Source organism: Grammomys surdaster, unplaced genomic scaffold (genome assembly GCF_004785775.1).
Source record: "Grammomys surdaster isolate TR1022 unplaced genomic scaffold, NIH_TR_1.0 150, whole genome shotgun sequence".
In the NCBI taxonomy this organism is placed as follows: domain Eukaryota; kingdom Metazoa; phylum Chordata; class Mammalia; order Rodentia; family Muridae; genus Grammomys; species Grammomys surdaster.
Genome location: NW_021604608.1, coordinates 19,625,631 through 19,640,357, shown reverse-complemented (window position 1 = coordinate 19,640,357; position 14,727 = coordinate 19,625,631). Strand labels below are relative to the sequence as shown.

The 14,727-nt window shown below is 38.1% G+C and overlaps 1 protein-coding gene across 2 annotated transcripts in view; it reads left to right on the top strand.

Moving 5' to 3' along the window:
• The window catches only part of Pds5a (PDS5 cohesin associated factor A), a 99,823-nt gene that overhangs the window by 50,462 nt on the left and 34,634 nt on the right, over window positions 1-14,727 (top strand). For both annotated transcript variants that reach the window (XM_028765198.1, XM_028765197.1), the window contains exons 12-18: window positions 377-528; window positions 1,943-2,056; window positions 4,735-4,816; window positions 5,638-5,686; window positions 6,336-6,475; window positions 8,981-9,096; window positions 14,596-14,701. In XM_028765198.1, the coding sequence (XP_028621031.1) occupies window positions 377-528; window positions 1,943-2,056; window positions 4,735-4,816; window positions 5,638-5,686; window positions 6,336-6,475; window positions 8,981-9,096; window positions 14,596-14,701 (759 nt within the window). The remainder of the gene's footprint in view (window positions 1-376; window positions 529-1,942; window positions 2,057-4,734; window positions 4,817-5,637; window positions 5,687-6,335; window positions 6,476-8,980; window positions 9,097-14,595; window positions 14,702-14,727) is intronic.

Below are 14,727 nucleotides of genomic sequence, written 5' to 3'. Positions count from 1 at the left end.
TAAAGCACTGTAGCCTTTTTCTGTACAAAGCCAATTATATACTTTATAATTTTCATTTGTATCTTTTATTCATGTCAATATCTATTTAAAGAATTGAACTGAATGAAATCTGTAGTATGTTTTGTTTAAGTGGAACTAAAAAGTTGGTAGGTCATTTAGCAGTATGGCACTGAAAAGTGTATACAGTAATCTGCTGTCTTACCAGATAGGTGAAAATGGTGAGTAAAGCAGTTTGGCAAAGCTGCTTATGAGAAGATCAAGGTGCTGCCATGCATGCACACAGTAACTACTGCACAGCCCAGTGCAGCCTTTACAGGTTGTAGGTTTGAATAGAGTTTTGATGTCTTGCCCCTCTCATAAGTGCTATATTTTCTAGTGGCGCGTAAGAAAAGAAGCCATGATGGGTCTGGCTCAGCTCTATAAGAAATACTGTCTCCATGGTGAAGCAGGAAAGGAAGCTGCAGAGAAAGTCAGCTGGATAAAGGATAAACTTCTGCACATCTATTACCAGAATAGCATTGATGACAAGTGAGTCTAATATTTTGTTCATTTTTAAACACTTCTATTTAGTTTTTACATCATTTATTTCTCAATATAGAAATAATTTTCTGCATACATATGGTACTTACTTATATATGATTCTTTGCAAGATTGTAAAGTAGTATAACAGTAGTGAAGTAAACATGTACTTGGGAGTAAGGCAGAATGATTTGTCTCTTGTCATTTTTATTTATGTGTATTTCAGCTTCATAAAATGAGGAGCAATAATGCCTTACTCCTGGGATTGTCACGTGTACATAGGTATTAAGTGTTGAGCACTCATGCCCAGTGTCTGAGTAAACCACTGTTTGGTAGCCCTCTTATCATTGGGTTTTGTCTGTCTGTTTGTTTGTTTATTTTAACAATACTGTTACAACTAGTAGAGAAATTGTTCTCATTTTCTTAACGCTACTTATTATTCTGTTTTTTAGCATGCCAATATTTGTTTTTTTTGTTTTGTTTTCTGGTTTTTTTTTTGTAAAATATTTTGCAATGTTTTGTGGGATTAGAGTAATTGACTGATGCATCACTAAATATGTATTGAATTGGTTAATGGAAGGTTCTTTTTTTTTATTCTGGCTTTTGTAAAACACTTTGTAGTGTTTTGTTGAATTAGAGTGATGACTTCTGTATTACTGCATAGATCTATAAGTTAATGAAGAGCTCTTGTGTGCTTCTTATTCTAGCGATACTGAATAATAGGAATTTTGGGGGAGAAAAGTGAGATGTGCACTTTTTCAGGAAGTAATGGTGGGAAATCCTCCTATTTTTACTACATGCAGCGTGGGAAAGGAGCTGAATCAGTCAGAGGAAGTTGTTAGGCTTCTTGGGAATTAGCTATCCTTGGTGTTATATAGCTTTCTGTGTAGTGCTAACTTAAAATCTATAGTTTCAGCCTGCAGAAGATTAGTTGGGGCAGCCAATCACTTGCATTTAAGAATGACATTTAAGAAAGCAGGGTGTGTTGGTACTCACCTGTAATCCCAGCACTTTAGAGGCTCAAGCAGAGGTTCAAGGTAAGCTTGTTGTATACATTAGCAAGTTTGAGACCAGCTTTGGGTACATGAGAGAGACTTGGTCTCCTAAACAAGACAAAACAAAAACTGCACCAATCTCTCCCTACCCCAAAACTGACAGAAAGAATAAGCAGGACCAGTGCTCACACCTATAATCTCAGCACTAAGAAGGTCTGAAGCAGTAGGAGCTCCATGCATTCAAAGCCAACCTTGCTACACTGTGAGATAACATTCAAGCATTCTAGGACGAATGTTTTATCACATATAATGAAATAAACCACACCATTGGTGACATAATTATTGGTGTATATAACCACTTTATACAAAATGGTTAAATTCATTTCACCTATTAAATAGCATAATTGTTTTTGTGTGTTTGTTCGTAGACTATTGGTAGAGAAAATCTTTGCTCAGTATCTTGTTCCCCATAACCTGGAAACAGAAGAGAGAATGAAATGCTTATATTATTTATATGCTAGCTTGGATCCAAATGCTGTAAAGTAAGTTACTTTTCAATGCTTCATATATTTCCTAGCTGGGCTTGTTTGTTTATTAACTTTTTATTGGATCTTTGTGAATTTCATGTCATGCACCCCAATCCCACTTATCTCCTCCACTCCTAGTACCTGCCTTCTACCCTTGCAACCTCCTCTTCAACAACAAAAAAATATCTTGTGGAAGCTGTAATGTGTAACAGTGTGGCCCACTGTGTACCCTTTTTTTATACTTGTACATTTGCAGATAGATGTTCATTGCAATAATTTATTGGTCTGGTATGAGGCCTCTAGTTTCTGCTATTCTATCAATACTGGATCTTCACTGGCACTCCTCTCAGATATCCTGTTGTTGCCCTGGGTCATGAAGATCCTGTAGTTTTGGATCTGTAGGACTGGCCCCTTCATGCACTCCAGCAATTCATTAATCTAGTAGATGTTGTGGTGGGCCTACTCAAAGCCCTAGATCTGGGTCTGATCTGAGTTGGCCAGTCAGATGGCTCTCCTACTCATGTGCCTTTGGGCTGGCTCACCAGCAACTCCAGCTACCAAGGCCAGCTGTACCCTGCTACACAAGTGAGGTGATAGATGTCTGAATGTGTTCCAATCCCATGTTCACACACACTTTTGGTAATGGTGTTAGTAAAAAGTTTCAGGTATGACTTGGCTACTTAGTGAGTCTAATCCTAACCTAGATGTGCAAGATCTTGACTGAAGAGACACAAGGTGGACTAGAATGTCTGGCTTGATGGCACATGCCTTTAGTCCTAGCACTCAGGAGGCTAGATGAATCTGTGAGCTCAAGGCTAGCCTGATCTGTATATCAAGTTCCAGAACAGCCATAGTTCTGTAGAGAGACCATGTCTCAAAAAACTAAACAAAAACAAAACCAATTTTTTTTATCATGATCACATGATTTCCTTCCTTTTCCTCCCTACAACCTCTCATGTATCTTACCTTCCTTGTTCCCTCTTGACTTCATGGCCTCTTTTTAATTACTTCTTATTGGGGGTGGTATGTGCACATGCACATATGTGCTTAAATAGACGAATATCTGAGTCTCTTTAGTGTTATTTATATGTATATGGTTTTAGGGCTAACCACTTTGTGTTAGATAATGAATTTAGGGGCTCATCCCTAGGAAAAACTATCCCTCTCAGCAGTTCCTTAGTTGCATATAGTTTTGTCCAGGTTTTGGGCCTTGTGAGATTTTTTTTCCTTCCATGTTAGCATGTCTGTTGATACTGTCCTTATTCAGGTCTTATTAGCCATCCATAATAATTAAGGTATAGTTTTACTGTATATCAGGTAAAATTTCCCTCCCTTTCTAAGAGATAGTCTCACAAGATTTTCTGGTCGTCTGCTCCCTTCTGTGAGGGCCCCTAAGTCTTAGTTGACTTCACTGTGTTATAGTTGTGTGAATTAGGGGTGATTATCACAGAGTCACTTGTTCTTTGCATTTTGATTGTTGTTATTTTCTTCTGTTGTAAAGAGAAGCTTCTTTGATGAAAAATAATTAGTAATTGTACTGGTTTAATAAATGGTGTTGCCGGGCAGTGGTGGCACACGCCTTTAATCCCAGCACTTGGGAGGCAGAGGCAGGCAGATTTCTGAGTTCGAGAGTTCGAGGCTAGCCTGGTCTACAGAGTGAGTTCCAGGACAGCCAGGGTTACACAGAGAAACCCTGTCTCGAAAAACCAAAAAAAACCCAAAATTGGTGTTAGGTTCATCTCTAAGATTCATAATTGCCTAGCCCTGGGTATTGGCTAGGTTTCTAATACCAACCATGATTGTCCCTCCTGTTGCAAGGCAATGATACTTAGAATGGTAGCAACCAAGGTGTGAGTGAAACGTTACTCCCTTGGGGTTATTGTGCCGTGCTGGTTGTGGTTCCTGAGCACTAGAGCTGGGCAGTGCTGTTAGTGGCTTCCTTCACTTGGAACTGTATATAGCCCTTTCTGGTACCGTGAAAGCTAGTCCTTAGGGAGGAAGCTTCCTGCTGACTTCAAAAGAATTCTGCACCCTTCATAGCTCTGATTTTCTGGCATTCAGTAATCCTTAGTCGTTTATTTATCTATGATGTACTCCAATTTCTATATGCCTCCCACTTAAACTCTCTGCCAGGCTTTCATACCTTTCATTGTCCCGTGTATTTGTATACTTGGACATCTTATCTTTCATTAGACCAGAACTCTCTAGCTCCTCCTATTTAGGATTAAATATTCTTTTAGTCAAATATTTACCTCCATGGAAAGATTACGTTGCTTCTTTGGAACTTAAACATTCCTTCTCAGTGATGCAGTGCCCTCCTAATATGCTTAAAATTCCAGATTTTATTACCAGCATTACAAAAAAAAATTGATTCCTATTATGATAATCCTTATATTAAACTTCCAAAAGTTCTAATAATCTGTTGTTTAAATTTTCATGTATGAATATGGAAATAGCACACATAAGGAGATTCATAAAACCAGGTGATGGCCAGTGCCTCTAATCTCAGCTCTTGGGAGGCAGAGGCAGGCGGATTTCTGAGTTAGTGGCCAGCCTGGTCTACAAAGTGAGTTCCAGGACAGCCAGGGCTACACAGAGAAACCCTGTCTCAAACAAACAAAAACTTTCAAAGAGTTGAACAGTTTGCAGTGCTGTTAAGTCATGTGTCTTTTCATGTCTATACCTATATATAGAGCGCTCAATGAGATGTGGAAGTGTCAGAACATGCTTCGGAGTCACGTGCGCGAGCTGTTGGATTTACACAAACAGCCTACAGTAGGTTTATGATTTTTATTTTATTTCATAAATTGCAAATCAATGTTTAATTTTTCTGTAGAACAATGTAATTAAAGTATTTCAAGGTGTTTTAATTTTCAAATGTCAATAAAGCTGTTTTCAGAGCTGAATTGCCTTTTTTGATAGTTTCTTAAGCATTTCTTGTTTGTTTGATTGGTTTTTTAGCTCAAGCTGGTCTAGAAATCACTGTTACCCAAGTTAGCCACAGACTCCCCGACAGCCTTCCTTTCTCAGCATTTGCTAGGTGGGATTTTAGTCATATGTATTAGTTACTTTCCTTGCTATGGTGACAGAATACCTGACAAGATCCAAAGAACTTAAGGGAGGAGGTTGTGTTTTGGCTCACAGTTTAGGGCACAGTCTACCACAGCAGGCAGGCGTGGTAGTGAGGGCTTAAAGCACCTTGCTGGTCATGTAGCCAGCTGACTGAATTTTTGGCTTCGAGCAATACGCCTGCCTTAGATGAGATGACAGGCATGCGCTGCCACACCTTGCTACCGAGCTTTCCAGTGCTCTCCTGCTGCTGTCTCTTGTCCTGCTTTTTATCTTAATATTTGTTGCTTTCCATTGTTCTTTGCTAGCCTTCTGTCAATTTGTTTTTGTCTCTGTCTCTCTCTGTCTCTCTCTCTCTGTCACACAGACACACATACACAGAGGTGGGAGGGTTCATCATTTTTTAGTGAGATTGTGGTGAATTTATTTAAAGTTAAGGAACACATTGTACAATGTGAGTATTAATTTCTTTTAGAGAAATTTATTAATACAAATGACTAGTTCTTTGTTTATGTTTTAAATTTTAGTCGGAGGCTAACTGTTCTGCCATGTTTGGGAAACTGATGACCATAGCAAGTAAGTGTGTTTATGAGCATGTAATAAGTATCAAAATAGGCCTTTTCATATTTATTTTATGTGTATGAATGTTTTGCCTGCGTGTACATATGTATGATGTGTTTGCCTGTCCAGTTTCCTGGAACTGGAGTTACTTACAGATGCTTGTAGGCCAACATGAAGTGCTAGGAAATCAAACCTGGGTCCTTTCCAAGAACAACAAGTGCTCTTACCCGCTGAACCATCTCTCCAGACCACTCAAAACAGGTTATTGATTTAGCCAATGATACTGTGGTATCAGAATGGTAAAGATAATCCTTAATTTTGTTTATGAGTACCATTTGTCGGATTATCTATTAATGCCTCATCAATATTCATTTACTTTTTTAATGTATTTTTTTAGTTTTACTTTGTTTTTATTTTTAATTATGTGTAAGCATGTGTGTCTGTGTGTAGGTACATGTACCTGCAGGGCCGAGAGATGTCAGATCCCCCTGGAGCTGTTGTTACAGGCAGTTGTAAATTGCCTGACAGGGTACTATAGGTCCTTTGCAAGAGTAGGAAGCATTCTTCACTGCTAAGCCATCTCTCCAGCCCCTTGCCAGTCTCTTAAAGACAGTTATAATGTAGTTATCTTTTTTGTCTAACATTTATTTTCTTCATTTCATAGAGAATTTGCCTGACCCTGGGAAAGCACAAGATTTTGTAAAGAAGTTTAACCAGGTTCTTGGTGATGATGAGAAACTAAGGTCTCAGTTGGAATTGTTGATCAGCCCGACCTGTTCATGCAAGCAAGCTGACGTTTGTGTGGTTAGTGAATCAGGATTTATATTTTCTTTAATAACTTTCATAAATCTGTATTTTATTACATATATTTTGTGTGTGAGGGGGGAAGAAAGGGGGAAGGAAAGAAAAAAAAAAAACAGATCTGAGCCAGAGAGATTGTCTGTAGGAAATGACCAAGATAAAATACGTTTTATTTAATGTGTGTTTCTTTACTTAAGAAATGGAAAGAATTCAAAATGTTTTGTGAGCATGCATTTCTTCCTTTCGTCTCTGAGCATAGGAACAAAACCTGATAATAATTTACTTGTAGTTTTATCATCTCATTTGAAAGAAGTAAATTCCTAGGTAGATTTCTGTCTTCTTCTACCCCCTGCACCACCACACACCCCCCCCCCCCCCTTTTTTTAAGAAAGCCGGGATCCTTACAGAATCTCAGGGGAAAAGCTCATTGGGTTCCTGTCTTCAGCATTTATGTTGTTACACAGTTGTGACATATACTAAGAGTAGGCTTAAACGTGAATAAAAATACGCATTTTGGTTATTTACTTTTTACCCTTGTTCTGAAAAGGATTACAGTTGATAAATTAAATATGAATGAGAGATTAAAGATTATAATAGATGTTCTTACAGAATGGTCTGGGAACATAAAACAGTCTCACTCCTTGTGGGGAATAAGTAAATAATTGTAAATCTTAACTATAAACCCAGGTGTTTGTAATTAAAATATCCTGATATGGATTCAGTGAGCAAGAAATGTATGCAATCAATGCTGCTGGCTTTATGAATCATAAAGTTGGACCTAAATACTATCTTTGTACTGAAAAAGAGCATGACGATTAGACATGATATTTCTTGCCTGCAATCTCAGCCTTCAGGAGACGAGGGCAAGAAAATTACTATGAGTTCATGACCAGTCTGCAATGAATAGCGAGATCCTGTTTGTTTGTTTGTTTGCTTGCTTGTCTGCTGTTAGTAAATAAATAAATAAATAAATAAATCACCCAATGAAATAGCTTGGTAGATAACGGTACTTCCTGTGACTCTAGAAGAGTTTGATCCCATACCCATGTGGTGAAAGGAAAAAACAGAATCCCTTAAATTATCCTCTGACATTCACAAACGTGTGTGTGCACGCACACACACACACACACATAACACACACAAAACAAATAGATAGATGTAATTTTAAGACTGCTCTTGCTGGGCAGTGGTGGCGCACGCCTTTAATCCCAGCACTTGGGAGGCAGAGGCAGGCGGATTTCTGAGTTCGAGGCCAGCCTGGTCTACAGAGTGAGTTCCAGGACAGCCAGAGCTACACAGAGAAACCCTGTCTCGAAAAACGGGAAAAAAAAAGAGAGACTGCTCTTAGTTCCTTTTCTCACCTTTCTGTTAATAAACACAGTATACCTTGTATATATTATTTAAATTACCTATGTTCTTTTATATAAAATATAATTTACAAGACCTTGTAAATTGGCAGATGGTGGTACATTGTGCTTATGTAGGTCTGTTTAAAAAAAAGAAAGAAAGAAAAGAGTCATAGGACAACATCTAAATGGGACACCATCATTGTGTCAGGAATGGCTATTGCACTTCTAGTTTCTGTGAATGAACAGTTCTGTGTAAAATAGAAGAAAGCCAGATTCAGTGCTATTTTCAGTGGCAAGCTTCAACCTGAGTTCAAAACTGAAACCTACAATGGAAGGAGAGAACTGCCAATGAAGGTTGTTCTCCACATACAAGTCATGGAATGCATGCACCCACATAAAACACACTGTAAATAAAATTTAAATGAAAAACTAGAATATAAGTTCATGTAGTCTATGTGTTGTGATTGGAAATCTCAGATATGGACCTGATTGATAATGTGTTAACACTGTTAAGTTACTTGGAAGGGCTAGAAAAAAGTGAGAAATTTCCATCAAGAATACCATTCTTTCTCAAGGTTAGCTGGTATAGTACTGCCATCTTTGAGCTTAAATAGAGACAATTTAACTGCTCAGCCATCTCATCTCTCCAGCCTCACATTTTTCTTTTATAGAGATAAAAAGCTCTGATACTGTCCTCTGAATCATGGGCATTACGCTCATGTGCACAAACCCATATATGCATACACATATTAGCACATGTTAAGAATAACGTACTAAGAATATGTTTTTCTGGGAAATTAACTGGAAGAAAACCCAATATCCTATTAAATTATAAAATAATAAAGCCATTTATTCATACTTGTAAATAAAACTTTTTTCAATAAAGCATTATGTTATTAAACTAAATAAAATTTCTATAGGAGAAGTGTAAGGCAAATAACAGAAGTCGTTTAAAACCACTTATCCTTCTTCTATTCTCTATTGTCCGGATTTTACAGTAAATGCTTACTATGTATATTTTAATCAGTGCCTAAAACAGACATTGTTTTCAATTTTTCTGGGTTTTGAATTTTTCAGTGATTGCTCTTCCTATAGTTATTCTAATTGTGAAAAATACTGAAGGTATAAAACTCTACAGTAAAACCGTTTTCTTTTATAGAGGGAAATAGCTCGGAAACTTGCAAATCCTAAGCAGCCAACCAACCCTTTTCTAGAGATGGTCAAATTTCTTTTGGAAAGAATTGCTCCTGTGCACATTGATTCCGAAGCCATAAGGTAAGGTAGGAAATGTATGCAGAGTAGAGAGATGCGCACTCAAAGTGCAGGGTGGTGAGCTTAAGGGCTGGGCCCACAGAGGTCTGGAAGCCATCTGTTTAAAGCTCTCTATTCTAATGGAAGGCTGGGCATTGCAGTATTATAAAGGGTACTTGCATTTAGATTTACTCTGTATATGCTAATTTGAAAAATCTGCAGTACCCTTAACACCAAAAAAAGAGAACGTTTTAGTTTTGTATGATTATTTACTAAGAGCTGAGTTTTCCTAAGCATTTAGTAATCACATGCTATTCTATTTTATCTCTTTTATCGCTTTTCAGTTGTTGGGTGAGAACAGGATGGCATATTGAAAACACGGACTGGTCTTTTTAAAACAACCCTGACATCTTATTTCTAATGATTTAGTATTGTAAATTTCTGGGGATGATTTTTGTCCTGTAGTGATAATTGTCTTTCCTGTTAGAATGCTTTGTAGCACTCACTGATTCTTAATCCATCTAGATTCAGATTTGGAGACCTAGTCCAGTACCTATCCACCTAGAAGTCACAGGTCATGTCACCTGTGTGAGTCACTACTGTGGTTATACGAGAAGGCACAAGCCACGTTGTACTAGTGTTCAAGGTTACCCTAACCAAAAACCGTTGTGTGGCGAGTTAGAAAATGCAATTTCTTTTTTAGTTGTAGAACTAAAACGTTTCAAGACCAAGATATTCACAACATTTTTTTTTTTCCTGAAGTCATTCTCCTTGTCTTCTAGACAGGCAGCTATCACCTTCTCACTGTGTTGGCAACTGTTCTTTCCTCTGCGCGCCCAGGATAAACCCGTGTCCTAGTCTGCTTGAGAAAACAGTGCTCATCCCCGGTTAGGCTTATCCATCCGTATGAATCACCTCGTAGCATTATTCCTTACTATCTCCAGATGTCGTCACAGTCTGAGGCACTGGTGGCTAGAATCTATGAATTATTGAGCAACAGGTCCGCTTATAACATGAGCTTTACTACTTTTAAGATTTCCTGATCCAATTTTCTACTTTGCAAATTAAAACAAAAAGAAAACCGATAAATTTTGGGTCACAACATGTTCGTTTATAGTTAGTTTCAAAAACATAGGCATATTATTTCTTGTTAGTATCCTTTGGTTTGTACCATTTACTTTCTACCTCCCCTCCCTTTGGAAGGGAAGTGCTGAGACATTAAGAACTCTCGTAGAGGTTCATCATGTCAGCAAATTACTGTTGTTTAGTTCCCGGTGTTCAAACTCTTCAGAAATCTCATCATGAGTCATTTGATCTCAAAGAAGAAGATCTTGGTTAATATTTCTACCAGACTATAATTTGCAAGAATGTCAGTGTTTATTAATTTTCATGAGAAAACCATGTTGTATATCTTGGAGTAGTGGCCTTTAATCTCAGCACTTTTAAAGTAGAGGCAAATGGATATTTTAGTTTATGGCCAACCTGATCTACATAGTGATATGTAGGCCAATCTGGGATACATGGAGGAGTCCTGTTTCACAAAAAAGTAAAAACCATATTCCTTACATTTATCCAAATCTTCACAAAATACTATATTATAAATACAATTTTATTTTTTAACTTAGTGGCTTCGTGTAAAGTACATTGTATACTTAGTGAAGAGTGAGGTACATAACTAGAGCTGTGTGTGGGCGTGTTGTAGAAGACTTCAAAAGTCAGCTGTGTATCTGTGAGTGTTAGAAGGAAGTAGAAATTAGTGGGATTAGCTAAGTGAGAACTACTGAGGTTAAAAGTCCAGGTCCCTAGGCTTTAGTCTAGGTTCCTTAGGCTCTCAGAGCTTCAGTTTACCACTCTCTAAAATCATAGTCATGATAATTACCACATATTAAGATTATTGAGTTTATATGCATATAAATATCATCCATACTAATAATACATAAATCATATAATTGAACACATGTCATGTATATAATATGCTGATTAATATTTATAGTTGTTTTAGGAGAAAATATCAAACAAAGAAAAAGGGACAAAGAAATTAAGAAATATTTAGATAGGCCAGAGCTATAACTGAGTAGTAGGATTTGTATATGTTTGAGAGGGAGAGGGAAAGGGGGAGAAGGAGAGAGAAAAAGAGAGAGAAAGGGGGTGGGGGAGAAGTGCATATGCTTCCAAAATAGTATCAAGGTTCTTATTAGTTACTTATTTATGTGTTTTGAGGCAGAGTCTCACTATATGTCTGAGTGATGTGGAACTTACTCATATAGACCAGGTTGGTCTGAACTTGTTAGCTTCCTGTCTCTGCCTCCTGGGTGTTGGGGTAATAGGCTCAGACCACCTATCACAAACAGTTTATAATCAAGATTTTAAGAGAAAACATTGGTGGCAGGCATGGTGTTTTACACTCTTTTAATCCTAGAACTAGGGAAACAGAGGTAGGTAGATCTCTGTTACTTCAGGGCTAACCTGCTCTATACAGTGAGTTCCAGGGTAAGTTGGGGCTTATATATACCCAGTTTCAGAATACAAAGAAAAAGAAAAGATTCAGTATCACAAAATTATCCATACTGAAATTACTTATAAATGGTCACACTGCAGTGATCATTGTGACAATGATTGGAGCTCAGGAATGAGAGTGACATTTGAGAGGACAGAAGTGAGGATCAGAAAGAGCTAGATGCTGAGGCAACAATGACATGAAAGTATAAAAAGCATTTTTCTATGAGGAATGAATGGCAACACTTAGAAAATGATGAATGCCTTCTATGTAAGCCTCAGAGGTTAGGTTAACATGATGTCTGAGCACGGAAAGTGCAAGCCTCCAACCCTGATGACTGGAGTGTGATCCCCAGAACCCATATGGCTGAAGAAGAGAACTGAGTCCTCTTCACATGTGCCATGGCATTGTGTACATACACAGATACTTGATAGATAAATATATGTAAAGGGGAAGGGGATTGATTGGGAAGATCGTTCTGCAGTTAAAAGCATATAGTCTCCCTCCCTTCCTCCTGCAATGGTTTCTCTGCATAGACCCAACTGTCCTTGCACTTATTATGTAGACCAGGCTGGCCGCTAACTCACAGAGATGTGCCTGTTTCTGCTGTGGTTAAAGGTTATCACTATCACACCAGGTTTTGACCATGTACTGTCCTTGCAGGGGGCCCATGTTTAGTTCCTAGTACCCATAGTAGGCAGCTGATAATCACCTGAAACTCTTCACTGTCTTCTGCCCTCTGCAGGCACCATGCATACACACACAAAATAAAAACCAATCTTTAAAGAAAGAGAGAAAAGAAACTAAAATGTGGAGGGCTCACAGGATACCTACAGGTTAAATAAATACTAAAAGACAGCTTAGGAAACAAGGGCCAGTGCAGTTTCTCTGGGACACCGAAGGTGACTCTAGGGTTCTGTTGGTTGTGAAGACTCAGGACTTGCTCCCTAGTACAAGCTGCAGCATGCCACGTAAAACAAATGATTGGATTTGAGCACAGAAGACTGCAGAGCCCTGGTCCCCCTCAGCTACACTGAAGTTTGAGAAATTGGTGGTACAAATATCTTTTCATAATTCTAATTGCTTTAGGAGAAAGGTTTATGTGAAACAATAAACACAGACACCTTCAAGTAAAAGAAAGTGAGGTGGTCTTGAGCCAACTGACATCAGTGCTTGGAACCAAACCTTGATTTTTCTACAGGTGTGGTAGTATGTGACACCACTCACTGAGCCATCTCTCCACACCCTCATGATAGTTATTTATCTATTTATTTGTTTGTTTGTTTGTTTATTTATTGTAGTTCATGTTGGCTTTTTGAACTTGTATTTTTCATCCTTCATCTTCCCAAGTGCTAATAATTGCAATTGTCTATCACAGTTTTTTTAAGTCCTTTATGATAACATGTCTGCAATCCAGCTCTTAGCATGTAGAGTCAAGAATATCCTCTGCTACACATTGAGTTTAAGGCCAGTTTAAGGGCTATGTCTCAGCAACTACAAACTTTATTGATTTTACAAGTAGTATATGTTAAACTCAGTTTGATGCTCAGTAAGAGTGAATTAAAGGAGAGTGGGCAATATATAAAGACCCTGTTCCCTAAACAAATCATGATAATTTGAAGCAATAATATCAACAAAGGACAAATTTTTTTCTCACCCTGCCCCCCCCCCCCCCCCCCACTTGTCTCACTCTGCTTTTTGAGACCACATCATGCAGTATAACCCTAGCTGGTTTGGTATTCTCAATGTATCCTACACTGGCCTTGAACTCATGACAGTCCTTCCACTTTAGCCTCAGCCATATCAGAACTACAGGCGTGTACCACCACACCCAGTTGTGTGGCATAGGGGATCAAACCCAGAGCTTGACAAGCTAGGCAGGCCTTCTGCCTACAAACTACATTCCCAGTCTCATATCTGTTTTTGTTTTAAATGCTATCATGTTAGCCAGGGAAAGTAACTAGATCCCTGATCCTGTGCAATCCTACCACTCAAGGACTGAGTCAAGCAGACCAAGAGAAGTCAACCTGTGATACATCTGAACCTTGTCTGAGAAACAAAAAAAGTCTGTTCTGTTAGGTAGTTTGATCTTATTGATCATGTAATGTTCTGTGGTAGTAAATATATTGAAAAGATAACTGATTTCTTACAGTACACAGTTTCTAATTGCGTGTTTGTAAATAAGCATGTTTTTGATTAATTGGTTCTGTTAATAATTTCTTAGGATGGACTTACTGATTCTGTAGATTAATTTGTTAGTGCAATTAATACTACTTTACTAGTTTATGTTCACTGCAAAGTCTTTGGGTTACACTTACTCATTGTGTGTGTATATACACACAGCACAGCACAGCACAGCACAGCACAGCACAGCACAGCACAGCACAGCACAGCACAGCACAGCACAGCACAGCACAGCACAGCACGTACTTGGAGGTCATTGGGAATCCTTGCCTTTCGTCATGTCGGTTCCAGGAGTCAAAAGCAGTGCATCAAGATTGGCAGCAAGCACCTTTTACCCATTGAACCATCTTGCCTGCCCCCTTACTGGCTAAATTGATAGCATTTAAAACAAAAACAGATATGAGACTGGGAATGTAGTTTGTAGGCAGAAGGCCTGCCTAGCTTGTCAAGCTCTGGGTTTGATCTGGGTTCTAAATGCCCATTTGCCCAATTTTTAACTATTTTTACATTATTTTTATTAAAATATATTATAGTCTCTTTATATGTGAAAATTCTTTATATGTGTAAATATTGGAAGAGCTAATATTAATATTACAGTATATTATTTAACTGGCTTTTTTTTCCTTCAAATTGTTGTTACTATAACACATTAAGTTTTGAGGAAGGGTAACATAAAAGTAAGCTCACCTGTGGTGTAGTCAGCACTGATCCTTATGCTACAGACATTTTTTTTTTTTTTTGACCATGGTCTTTTTAGATTCTCTGTTTATCATATTTTAGTTGGGATACGTTACTAATGTAAGTAGTCTTACTAACTCAGCTTATATTTCTTCATTTACCAGTGCACTAGTGAAACTGATGAATAAGTCAATAGAAGGGACGGCCGATGATGAAGAGGAGGGTGTCAGTCCAGACTCAGCCATCCGCTCAGGACTTGAGCTTCTTAAGGTATTTCTTTTTGATAATTTTATCTC